Source organism: Perognathus longimembris, unplaced genomic scaffold (genome assembly GCF_023159225.1).
Source record: "Perognathus longimembris pacificus isolate PPM17 unplaced genomic scaffold, ASM2315922v1 HiC_scaffold_5897, whole genome shotgun sequence".
NCBI lineage: Eukaryota > Metazoa > Chordata > Mammalia > Rodentia > Heteromyidae > Perognathus > Perognathus longimembris.
In genome coordinates this window covers 18,773-31,435 of record NW_025961374.1, presented here as the reverse complement: position 1 = coordinate 31,435, position 12,663 = coordinate 18,773, and the positions used below count along the sequence as shown (strand labels likewise).

General features: G+C 68.2%; 1 protein-coding gene and 1 pseudogene across 1 annotated transcript; one reads left to right on the top strand and one right to left on the bottom strand.

Moving 5' to 3' along the window:
• The first annotated feature begins 266 nt into the window (after positions 1-266).
• LOC125345537 lies at positions 267-8,349 on the top strand (annotated as a pseudogene).
• A 508-nt stretch (positions 8,350-8,857) lies between these two features.
• LOC125345536 (palmitoyltransferase ZDHHC12-like) lies at positions 8,858-12,218 on the bottom strand. The gene is given in 7 exon segments (XM_048337666.1): positions 8,858-9,244; positions 9,354-9,520; positions 10,063-10,140; positions 10,497-10,633; positions 11,497-11,569; positions 11,571-11,758; positions 12,083-12,218. Coding segments are annotated over 7 exon segments (1,107 nt in total). The 3' UTR covers positions 8,858-8,916.
• Between the last annotated feature and the right edge of the window lie 445 nt (positions 12,219-12,663).

The following is a 12,663-nucleotide window of genomic DNA, read 5'->3' as shown; positions in this document are numbered from 1 at the left end:
TTTGGCTCCGGCCCGTTCTGACGCTGGGGCTTGAACTCGGGGCCAGGGCACCGTCCTTTGGCTTTTTCTTCTCAAGGCGGGTGCTCCAGCGCTTGAGCCACACCTCCACTTCCAGCTTTTTGTGGTGAACTGGAGGGAGGAGTCTCACGGTTCTCTCCTTCGCGGCTGGCTTTGCACTGCGATCCTCAGATCGCAGCCTGCTGGGTGGCTAGGATGGCAGGCGGGAGACGCCAGCACCCCCGGCCTTCCAGTTCCTATTCTAACAGGGAAAGAGAGTCCAGATGCCGAGTTTGCAGGGCAGCCGCCAGGCTCAGCCCGAACTCCGTGTGGGGGTGGGCAACACCGGTGTGTGGGCACCCCAGTCCCGGGGGCCGCGGAGCTGGGCTCCTGGCACAATGTGGGGAGCTCGGCCTGGCGTCTGATCGGAAGGCATAGGCCTGACCCGGCCCTTAGTCTGATGGAGGAGGCTCTTCCCCTGAACAGGGGTCTGGGGGGGGGGCGCAGGCCCAGCTGCGGCCGGCGAGCTGGGACGGGGTGCCATCGCCCCCCTAGGAGAGGAGGCTCCTGGCAGCGGCCCCAGCAGATGCTGCGGGACAGCCAGCGCAAGGTGGCCCTGCTGCGGGATGAAGGTGAGCGCCCTGGAGGCCAGCACCACCCCTGAGCCAGGTGAGGAGGCGGGGGGGGGGGGGGGCGCCGGCCGGGGGGGGGGGTGGCCAGGCCGGCAGGGCCCGGGGGCTGAGCGGAGGGCGGCGGGCTCGCCTCCCCGCAGGCCCCGAGCTGTTGGCGGAGGAGCTGCGGCACCGACTGCGCATCGAGGCGGCCGTGGCCCAGGGCGCCAAGAACGCGGTGAAGCTGTCGGGCGGCCGGAGCGCGCAGGACCGCAAGGCCCTGGCGGAGGTGAGGCGGGGTCCCCCCCGTTCCCCCCGCTTCCCCGGCGGTGCTGAGGCCCGCCGCCCTCGCCCCCCGGTGCCCGCCCCGCGCCCCCTCCCTCCGCAGGCCCAGGCCCAGCTCCACGAGTCTTCCCAGAAGCTGGACCTCCTGCGCCTGGCCCTGGAGCGGCTGGCGCAGGGCCTCCCCGCCGCGCACCCCCCCTGCGCCGCGCCGTGGCCCAGGAGCTGAGGACCGCCACGCTCCGGCAGCCCCGGCCCGCGGGGGCGGCCCGCCAGACCCACCGCCCTCCAACAGGTGAGCCCCGCCCCACCGGGCACCTTGGATTGTGGGGGGGGAGGAGGCCCTGAAGCGCTCTGGGGAGGCCTGTCCACCCTCCGCCCACTGCCCCACCGGCTGGGGGACCCTGGGCAGCCGGCGTACCTTCTCGGAGCCTCAGTTTATCCATCTGGAAAGCCGGATGGTCCTGGGCCTCTGCCTCACAGGGTGGCTGCGCAAGGTGTGAGGCTCGATGCAGGGCCCGAACGCTACAGGGCCTGGCAGTCACAGCGGGCGAGGAAGCCCCAGCCCGGGGGCCCCGGGACGGCCTGGGCGGCCTGGGACATGAGGAAGCTTCCTTTTCCCTCCCCTCCCTCCCTCTCTCTCTCTCTCTCCCTCTCCCTCTCTCCCTCTCTCCCTCTCCTTTACTAAGGGCCTGAGCTGTCCCTGAGCTTTGTCTTGCTCAAGGCTAGCGTTTCTACCACTTGAGCCACAGCTCCACTTCCGACTTTTTTTTTTTGCTTTTGCTTTGGCGGTTAATTGGAGATAATCTCATAGACTTCTCGCCCACCTAGTTGCATCTTTTAACCCTCAGATCTTAGCCTCCTAAATACTTAAGATTCAGGCGTGCCAGCTTTGGGAAGTTCTGTCTCTGGGCTGGGAATGTGGCGTAGTGGTAGAGCGCTCACCTCGTATACATGAAGCCCCGGGTTCGATTCCTCAGCACCACACATATGGAAAGAGCCAGAAATGGCGCTGTGGCTCAAGTGGTAGAGTGCTGGCCAGCGACAGTACTGGCAGAAAAGAAAGTTCTGTCTTCTGTCTCCTTGAATCCGTAGCTGACTGGGTCCAGCTGGGCTGCTGTCTGCCTCGGGGAGCAAGGGGGGCCGGGGGCAGGGGGCAGGGGGTGGGGCCGGATGAGCCCATCCCCTGTGAGAGGAGCAGGAGGGGCCGGGGCCAGGCCAGGCGCTCCCTCAGCCCTGGCCATCGAGGCTGCTGCCTGGAATAGGGATGTAGGGGTTGGGTCCTGAAGGATTTTAGAGAGCCACTTCTGGCCACGTAAGCAAATGAGTTGGGGAAGGAGAGGGCGCAGCTTCTCTAGAAAGTTCTCTTTCTAAGATGTAGGTCCCATCCTGCCCCCCCCCGCCCCCGGCATGTATCTCCAAGGTCTCTCTCTCTCTAGGCCCAGCCTTCCAAAATGGTGCTCAGGGCCCGGTTTATGTTCCCCGAGTGCTCGTGGCTCCTCTGTCCTGTGAGACACAACTTGGTGACCCTAAAAATGAGCCCACTCACCTGTAACCCTAATGACCCAGGAGGCTGAGATCTGTGGACCGGGGCTGGAATACGGCCTAGTGGCAAGAGCACTTGCCTCGTATACATGAGCCCTGGGTTCGATTCCCCAGCACCACAGATACAGAAAACGGCCAGAAGTGGCGCTGTGGCTCAAGTGGCAGAGTGCTAGCCTTGAGCAAAAGGAAGCCAGGGACAGTGCTCAGGCCCTGAGTCCAAGGCCCAGGACTGGCCAAAAAAGGAGATCTGTGGATCACAGTTCCAAGCCAGCCCCGGCAGGAAGGTGGTCCTTGAGGCTCTTATCTCCCAATTAACCACCAAAACATGGGAACTAAAGCAAGTGGCAGAGCACCACACGTGAGTGACAAAAGCCAGGAGCCCTAAGTTCGAGCCTCAGTACTGGCGTGAAAATAAGTAAATAAGCAGCTCATTCAGATGGTGGCCCGCCGGAGGCCCGGAGGCCCGGGCAGGCCGGGCTTCCTCCTCCCCCCAGCTCTGCCCCCGCCACGGTGCCCTGAGAGGCCGGAGCACGCGGGGGGGTGGAGGGGGGGCAGTGTACCCCCATCCCGTGACCCGCTGCGTGGGTCTCCAGCCTGTCCCCACGCACACGGCACGCGTGATGCTCCCAGCGGGAGAGCCACGTGGTGTGCCCGGAGCGTGGCGGGGGGGGGGGGGCGGGGGGGGAGGCTGGGTCAGATGCCCTGTGGTCCCTGACTCCCCCCTCTCCCCCCCCCTCCCCCCCCCCCGCAGGGATGTTGCAGGTGCGGCTCCTGGGCTGCGAGCAGCTCTGCCCGCGGTGCCGGGCCGCTCCCCGGGGGGCCGCCCTGGCGGGCAGCCGCCTGCGAAGGCTGGCTCCGAACCAGGGCCCCGGCAGCGGCGCGGCAGCGGCCAGCTGAGCGGTGAGCGGGGCGGGGATCCACGGGGGAGGCAGCAGGGACCCCCACGGAACCCCACCCCCCACCCCGGGGGGTGGGGCCGGCTCTGAAACCCCCCCCCCCCCAGATGAGGCGCTTGCTGTGCTGAAAGTGACAACCGCGTGGTGGGCCGCACGGGCTGGGGGCCGGCGGGCGCGAGGTGCTGGGACCAGGCCTTCACGGTGCCGCTGGAGCGGGTGAGGCCGGCCCGGGGGTGTGCGTGTGGGTGGGTGGGATCCCCGTGGGGGGGGGAGCCGCGGGACCACCGCCCCCACCCTCCCCCGCCCGGCCGCCGTCCCCCCCGCAGGCCCGGGGAGCTGGAGATCGGGGTGCGCTGGCGGGACTGGCGGCAGCTGTGCGGCGTGGCCTTCGTGCGGCTGGAGGACTTCCTGGACAACGCCTGCCACCGGCTGGCCCTCCGCCTGCTGCCGCAGGGCCGCGTCTTCACGCAGGTGCGGCTCCCCCGACGCCGGCGGGGGGCCTGGGGGGGGGGGCCTGGGGTCGCCGTGGTGGCGGCTGGACCATCCCCCTCCCCCCCCCCGTCCCCTTGAAGGTGACCTTCTGTGACCCCGTCATGGAGAGGCGGCCCCGGCTGCAGAGACAGAAGCGCATTTTCTCTAAACGCAGAGGTAGGGGGGCGGGGGGGGGGAGGCGGCGCATGGAGGGAATGGGGTTCTCGGGGTGCCGGGACTGAACCCCCCCTCTCCTTTCTCCCCCCCCCCCCCCCGCCCGGCCAGGACTTCCTGAGGGCTTCTCAGCTGAACCTGAGCATGGCGGCCTGGGGACGCTTGGTCATGAATCTGCTGCCCCCCTGCGGCTCTCCAAGCACCGTCAGCCCCCCCAAAAGCGGGCCTGCAGACCCCCACGGCCCCCCGAGGGGCCTCCCATCTGCTTCCCCAAGGTAAGGAACCCCCCCCTCCCTGACACTGCACACTCTTGGGGGCTCCGTGACTCTGTGTTTCTGCGCGCCGTCCGTCCGTCCGTCCATCCGTCTGTCCATCCGTCCCGCCCTCGCGCTCCTCCTGGCTACGCCGCACCTCCTGCCTCCTCCCACAGTCACCTCCAGGCCAAGAAGAGCCCCCTGAGGGCGAGCCCCCACCCGCGCCCCGGGAACCGGCCCCCGAGGAGACCCCGGTGAGGCCAAGGGCACTGGGGGACCCCAGAGCTGCTGGGTGGGGGTGGGGGTGGGGGTGGGCGCCCGCCCTGACCCCCTCTGCCTTCACAGTGCACCAAGCGCCCCCCACATGGAGCCTCGAGCAGGCCTGGCTCCTGTCCCAGCCTCGGCGCCCACCAGGTAATGCATGCCGCACGCCGGGGGGGGGGGGGCGGGGGGCCACCCCGGCCTACACGGCGTGCCATCTCCCCGTCTCCCCCGTTCTCTTGCAGGAAAGCCCCGCGGGCTGCAGGACTTCCGCTGTTTGGCTGTGCTGGGCCCGCGGACACTTCGGGAAGGTTGTGTGGCAAGAGAGGGGCCGTCCCCCTTACCCACCCCCCATTAACTAGGAGGTGCTGTGGAGTGCGGGGAGTGTGTGGGAAGTTCGGCTCCCCAGCCTGGCCTGACACCCCGCTTCTGCCCGGCGCCCAGGTCCTGCTGGTCCAGTTCAAGGGGACGGGGCAGTACTGTGCCGTCAAGGCCCTGAAGAAGCGGGAGCTGCTGAGCCGGGATGAGATAGAGAGGTGAGGGCTGCCGGGGGGGCCCCCCACCCCCACCCCGGGGCGCCCTCCCTGGGCTCCTCAGCTCAAGCCACTGCGAGCCACAGCGCCACTTCCAGTTTTCTGGTGGCTTTGAACTGTGATACTCAGATCCAATCTCAGCCTCCTGAGTAGCTAGGATTACGGTGCGAGCCACCGGGGCCCAGCCTTGTTTTGGTGTTGTGTGTGTGTGTGTGTGTGTGCGTGGGTGTGTCAGGTACTATAAATGAAACCCAAGGCTCTCATTCAGAGTCGGGTAAGTGCTCTACCCGTTGAGCCAGGCCTCCAGTTTCTGACTTCTTCTTGCTAGCTCATTGGAAATCATCTCATTGCAACTGTGTACCTGGGCTGGCTTTGAGTCACGATTCCCAGATCTAAGCCTCGTGAATAGTTAGATCACGGCATGGGGACCACTGGTTCTTGGGCCAAAGTGAGCCTCAAACGGCCGTCCTCCTGCCTCTGGCTCTGGAGGAGGTAGGGGTGTTTTTGGTCCCGGCTTTGAACCCGTGGCTTGAGTATACGAGGCAGGACTTCTACCCGCTGGAGCCAAAGCCTCCGCCCCTTTCGTTTGTGTTGTGTTCCCATTGGAGCTGGCCTGGAACTGGCCATCCTGTCTCCACCTCCCACGTTGCTGGGATTACAGGTGTGCACCTACCATGCCCGGTCCCCATCCGCCAGGGGTGCTGTGTGCCAGCAATGGAAACCGCCCACCTCCCCCCCCCCACCCACACCGCCACTTGCCTGGTTTCTTGCATTCTGAGACTTCGCCCCTCCCCTCGTAGTCTGTACTGCGAGAAGCGGATCCTAGAGGCCGTGGGGCGCGCGCGGCACCCCTTCCTGCTCTCCCCTCCTCGCCTGCTTCCAGACCTCCAGCCACGCCTGCTTCGTGACCGAGTTTGCGCCCGGGGGCGACCTGATGATGCACATCCACGAGGACGTCTTTCCGGAGCCCCAGGCACGGTAAGCCTCCCCCCCCTCCCCCCTCCCTCCGGCAGCACACTTCCTGCTTCTGGGTCCCACCCCAGGTGCCCATCAGAGGAGCTGGGGTCTCCAGGCCCTCGATGCTCAGCTCTGTGGATCCCGCTCTCTGAGTCCATGGGATCTGGGATCCGGATCTGGGATGGCGGCCGGGTTGAGCCGTGTCCCCAGCCACCGAGGGTGGGGACAGCATTGGGTTTGTCACAGTCTGCCCTCCCTCTGGGGCCGCCTCTGGCGTTGGGAAGGCCTGACTCGGCGCTTCTGGCCCTGCCCTGGAGGTGTGACCCCTTACCTAGTGATCGGGGCACACCCTTGAGCCCCGCCCCTCGGGGCCTTCTCAGCCAGCTTCTCACCCAGGCCCCGGTGCCCTGCCCCCCTCCCCTCACCCCCGCCAGCTGCCCCTGAGGTCTCCCCTCCCCTCCAGCTTCTACCTGGCCTGCGTTGTCCTGGGGCTGCAGTCCTCCACGAGCAGAAGATCATTTACAGGTAGCTTTTCCCCAGAGGTGCTGGGGCCATGCAGGGTGAGGGTGGGGTTGGGGGCTGGACACTGCCCTCTTCCCCGGCTCCCCCCCCACCCCCACGCTGCTGTTCGTGGGGGTCTCAGGTTCCTGATCTTTCCCTTACTTACCTCCAGGGACCTGAAGCTAGATAATCTCCCTGCCTCGATGCCCAGGGCTTCCTGAAGATCGCAGACTTTGGGCTCTGCAAAGAAGGTGGGGGCCGGGGCTGGGAAGGTGGCTTAGCGGTAGAGCGCTTGCCTAGCATGCGTGAAGCCCTGGGTTCGATTCCCAAGCACGGCATAAACAGAAAGAGCCACAAGTGACACCGTGGCTCTAGCGGTAGAGTGTGCTAGGAGCCTTGAGCACAGAGAGGCTCAGGGACAGAGCCCAGGCCAGCAGGAAATCCCCTCCCCCCGCCACGATGCCCAGGGGCCCCCAGACTGGCCCTCACCCCCAGGGGTACAGTTGGGAGCACCGACTCCTCCTTGCTGGCCGGCAGCTGAGGAAAGGTCTGGATGGAGGCTGGAGAGGGCACTGGTTCTGCGTCACCGTGGCGTGCGGAGTTTGCCGGGGGCTCTGGCCCGAAAGCCCTCACCTCGGGTGCGGGCAGGGCTTGGGCGCGGCCTGCTCTCGGGCCCCAGATCAGAGTCTCCGGACTTTCCCGTCTGGACCGGCTTTGAACTGTGATCCTCGGATCTCAGCCTCCGAGTGGCTAGGGTGGCGGGGGCGTGAGCCACCAGCGCCTGGCTGTTTTATGTGTTGTTTTTTTTTTTGGTGCTAGGATTCAACTCCGGCCTTGACACACGCATGCCAGGCCAGCCGTGCCGGGAGGGGTGGGGGGGCAGCCCGACAGCGCCCCTAGGGCCGCGGACGTGGAGGAGCGGACGAGTCGCTTGACTGGCGCGGCTGTTGCCTTGCAGGGATTGGCTTTGGGGACCGGACGAGCACCTTCTGCGGCACCCCGGAGTTCCTGGCCCCCGAGGTGCTGACCCAGGAGGCCTACACGCGAGCCGTGGACTGGTGGGGGCTGGGCGTGCTGCTCTACGAGATGCTGGTGGGCGAGGTGAGCGTGGGTGGGGCCTCCGGCGGGGGGGGGGGGGGGGGGAGGGCGGGGGAGGGGCGGAACACACACGCGCGTCCCGCTGAGCCGCGGTCTCCGCAGTGCCCGTTCCCGGGAGACACGGAGGAGGAGGTGTTCGAGTGTATCGTCAACGCGGACGCCCCGTACCCCCACTTTCTCTCCGCGCAGGGGCTCGAGCTCATTCAGAAGGTAGGTAGGTCCCCCCCGCCCCGCAGGCGTCACCCCTCTTCAGCTCTGCAGCACGACGCGGTCGGGGTGCCTGCAGGAGGCGCCCTGAGTCCGTACCCGTGCCCTGCCAGCTCCTCCAGAAACGCCCCGAGAAGCGCCTGGGGGCCGGGGAGCGGGATGCCGAGGAGATCAAGGTCCAGCCGTTTTTCAGGGTGAGCGGCCGCCGGGTCCCGCGGTTCCCAGGGTGGCCACGGGGGGGGGGGGGCGGGGGAAGCCCGGGGTCCCCCCCCCCCTCCCGCTCTCTCAGCCTCCCCTCTGTCCCGGTCCGCAGCCCATCGACTGGCAGGCCCTGCTCACCCGCGCCGTCCGGCCCCCCTTCGTGCCCACGCTCTGCGGCCCTGCGGACCTGCGCTACTTCGAGGCTGAGTTCACCGGCCCTGCCGCCCGCCCTGACCCCGCCCGCCCCCCCGCAGCCCCCTCAGTGCCCCCCAGCAGGCCGCCTTCCGGGACTTCGACTTCGTGTCGGAGCGGTTCTTGGAGCCCTGAGGCTCTGCGGCGCCTGCCCTGCCCAGGGCTCCGTCCCTACCCGCCGCCCGCCCCGTCCCGCTCGGCCGGGGGGGGCGTGGAAGCCACTACTGCGCCCTGATATTTGCCAGTGTGTAGGCTTGGACACGGGGGGGGGGGACCATGGAGATGACCACGGGGCCGACTTCGCGAGCTGCTATGCCCCGGCCCCTCCCGCCTCCCCCCTGGGCCCCCGGGACCACAGAGGGCGCCGCGGCCAGGCGTGGCTTGTCTTTTTAATCCTTTCGCTTTATGGAATATTAAATGTGTAGAATCGTTGAGCACTGAAAGAAGCCCAGCGAGGGCTGGGATCGAGTCTGGGGTCTGCTCGTGCTCGAGCTCCCCCCAAGGTCCCGTTTCTCTCCATGTTCCTCAGGAAGGCAGGGGTCTTTCCCCACACTCGGCGGAGGCCTGGGCGGAGGGGGTGGGGTGGCCCACGGAGGGCGGGCGCGGGGGACCCCCACGGAGGGCGGGAGCGGAAGGCCCAGGCCCGGCTGGGCTCGGGGGGGGGGGGGGGAGGAAACGGGGAGGCGTGGGGAGCCCGGGGCCTGGCGGGACGCGCCCGGCATCACCCTGAGTGAGCCTACACGGCCTGGCTCTTGCCTTCCTCCTCCTCCTCCTCCTCGGCCCAGAGCGTCTCCCAGGGGCCCGAGGGCCAGCCGCAGAAGAAGTGGGCCAGGTTTCGGGTGAGGCCGCGGTCAAAAGGGTTGCTGGGCCGCTGGCGGAGGTAGGCGATGCGGTGGGAGGAGATGAACTCCCAGGTGGTCGTGTTGTTGGCCACCAGGTAGAGGTGCGAGGCCAGGAGCAGGCCGGCCACCAAGGAGAAAAGCGACAGCAGCAAGAAGGTGGCGAAGAGGAGCCCGCTGGACCGCAGCCACAGCCCCCAGGGCTGGAAGAACCGGAGGCCAGACCTGCGGGACAGGGATGGGGGGACCCGGGCTCTGCTCAGACCTGGGGGAGGGGGGGTGTTGTGCTGCCCACGCCCCCCCCCACGCCCACGCGGGCGGCACCTACACCTACCACGCCAGGTACAGGCCCCACAGGAGCACCACCAGCTGCAGGGCCAGGTAGGCCACGAAGAGCGGGTGGTTGCGCTCCCCCACGCAGTTCTCCATCCACGGGCAGTGGTGGTCGTAGCGACGCACGCAGCGGCGGCAGTCACGGCAATGCCGGGCCCGCAGGGGCTGCTGCGGGCGCAGAGGGGAAGGAAGTCCCGTCGGCCCTCCGCGAGCCGGGCCCTGTGCCCGCTCGGCTTTGGGGCTGGTTAATTGGAGTTACAGATCTCAGACTCGTTTGCCGGGCGGCTTCGAGTCCTGATGCTCAGGTCTCAGCCTCCTGAGTAGCTGGGATTGCAGGCGTGAGCCCCCACCACCGGGGGAGGGGGGGGCAGCGACGCCCACCACTGGGCTGAGGTTCGCATGTTAAAGGCTAATCCTGGCTGCTTGTGGAACTGGGACTGGAGAAATGGGGAGGGGATCCGGGGGCCAGGAGGTAGATCTGTGGCTCCCCAGCCTGGATTTAGCTAGCAATTGGACAACGAAATGGGAGTCCTGGGTGTTTCCGATGGCCTGTCTCTGGTTAGGGCCAGGCAGTAGAGGACCAGTTTGGGCCGTTTATAGTCATGCACAACTGGGAGCCTCTCCCGGAGGAGCGCTCAGAGGGCCAGGGGGTCTCCACGTCATCTTGGCCCAGCCCGCGGGGGGACTCCCCCCCCCCCAACATCACCCACCAGCACCAGGCAGTATCTGCAGCGCCGGAGCGGGATGGCCTGAGGGACCATGGCCGTCTGTTCCTCCTTGGGCTCCTCCTGGGAATGAGAGGCAGCGCACGTGAGGCCCCTCTGGGAAGCACGTGGCAGCCGTGGGGCACTTCCTCTGGAGACCAGCTTGGCTGTGGGCATCGAGGGTCTGGGCCCATCCCATACAGAACGGAGGAGAGGGCCTGCCCTGCCCTGCCCTGAGCAAAGCGGTGTGGCCTTTGGAAGGTGCTGGCTGTCACCCGGGCCTTGTGGCTTCCTTGTTGGAGGATGGCAGAGGATTCACTGGGCTGCCCCGATCAAAGCCCGTGGCGCGGGGTCTGGCAGGGAATCTGTGACGGGGGCCTTGGGGTCCCTGTGGTGTGGCTCAGAGGAGGGGATCAAGTCCCCAAGAGGTCCCTTGTTACCTGGGGCTGGGGTTGAGTGTTCACATAGCCAGGATCCATGAGGGACACGGCCAGGTAGAGCAGCAGGGAGCCCAGCACCAGCAGCAGGAAGGTGAGGGGCAGGAGCAGCTCCCCTTGCTCCTCCCACTGCCGAAGCTCTGGAGAGGCCAAGGCAGGGAGGGCAGTGAGGCTGGGCCGGGCAGCAGAGTGGCCCAATGAGGCCCAGCAGTGAGGGGAAGAGGAGGAAGGAAACAGGAAGGTGGGCGCCCCCGTGGAGGGGGCCCGACCTGATGGGTGCAGGTGCGGGGACCGAGGGCTCCTCTAGCCTCTGGACGGGCAGAGATTGGCCTGGTTTTAACCTGGGACCTACAGGCTGGGGCCCGGAGGCCCCTATGCTGCAGAGGGGCTGAAGGGCTTCCTGGCAGCATTCTGCCCAGTGGAGCGACTTAAGAGTCAGCGGAGGGAGGGAGGGTAAAGTGGCATCAAGGTGCCAGGCAGCAGAGTGGACAAGTCTGATGCCCTCAGTTGTAACAGGGAGCCAGGCAGGGAGGTGGGTTTGGGATGGGGGTCCTTTCCCGACGGCGGCAGGTCTGAGCAGCTCTTCAGGCCAAGGGGCTGCCCCCCATGCCAAGGGGCACGGCAGTGGAGATGGGCGGGAAATGATTGCCTGGAGGAGACCATGGCAGGCGGCTGCCCCCACCATGGGTGCCTGGGAGCCGGGAAGGAGCGCGGGGCGGGGTGGGGGGGGTGGGGGGGCGCTCGGGCTGGCCCTCGGATGTGGTGGGCCGCCCGTCAGGTCTTGGGACACATAGGACTCGGGGGTAGCGACAGGGAGGCGACCGGATTAGGGAACCAACTGGGCACGGGGCGGAGTGCGGGCGGCGCTGGGCTGAGGGCCGGGGAGGGGGGTCTAGGAGGCTGGCCGGGTGGAGGAGAACCCCAACATGTCTTGGGGGGGCCGGGAGGGGCAGGAGACCCCAGCGTGCGGGGAGTGACGCGGGGTCGGGCGGGTCCGGCTCACCGGTGTCGTGCAGGAAGAGCACCAGCGTGATACCCCAGGTCAGCACGGTGTGCCCGGTCCGCACCAGGACCCCCCGGGCTGAGCAGCGCCCAGGGGCGCCATCGCCGCCGCCCGGGCCCCACCCGGAAGAAGCGGCCGGAGGGGGGCGGTCCGCAGGAGCCCAGGGGGCGCGCCTGCCGGGTGATTGGCTGACACGGGCGGTGGGCGGGGCCTCGGGCCCAGGCAGACCGCCTATTGGAGGGGAGCGGCGGCCCAGTGGGCCCTCAAGCCAACAGGTGCCTGAGGAGGCTGGGGGCGGGGCCGGCGCGCGCGCAGCCGGTAACTCCGCCGCCCCCTCCCCGCCCCCCCCCCGCCCCCCCCCCCCAGCCAGGTAACTCCGGGGAGCGGGAGGGAGGTCCGCCCCCTCCCCCCGCACCGCATCGCCCCGCCCCCCCGAGGGCGCCGCCCCGCGCACGCGCACCAAGGCGTCCCCAGGGCCGTGGTCCTGGAGGTGACCGGCCCGGGGCGGGGGGGGGGGGGGGGGTTCGGGCGGGGGTCGGGGGGGGGGGGGCAGGCCTGCCGGAGATTGCCCGGAAGGCGCCCTCACCACCGTGCCCTCCGACGGTGGGAAAGTGCCAAGTGCGGTGGGAGAAGTCAGCCTCCCCGTCCGGGATCCGGGTGCCGCCGCTGTGGCCTCGATCCAAGGCCGTGGGTGCCGGCCCGGGCGCGCGCGCGCACCCCATCCGAAAGGCTGGCCGCTCCCCTCCGCCGGGCCCGCCTGCATGAGAATCCCCAGGGGATCGGGAAGGACCGGCCCCGCCCGGATGCCCCAGGTGCCCAAGGCCCGACCCCCTCTCCCCCCCCCCCCCCCCCCGGCCTGACACCCCCGGCCTGAGCCTGGCTGTAACCGCCCCACCGCGGCCCAGCCCCAAAGGCTCCGGGGCCCAGGCCCAGCCGTGAGGCCGGGAAAGGGTTCAGGGGTTGGAAGACTGAAAACTGTGCTGCTGCGAGAACATGAACAAGCTGGAGGCCTTGAGTGAGGGAATACTCACCCCCGTCTCCTGTGCCCCGCACCTGCAGCCTCCCCAATCTCCAGCCTCAGCCCTGACACAACCTCCTACCCCCTGGAAGGACTCTGATAGCTCAATAAACAGCCCTCACCTGTGGGAGATCGAATCCCGCCAGTCT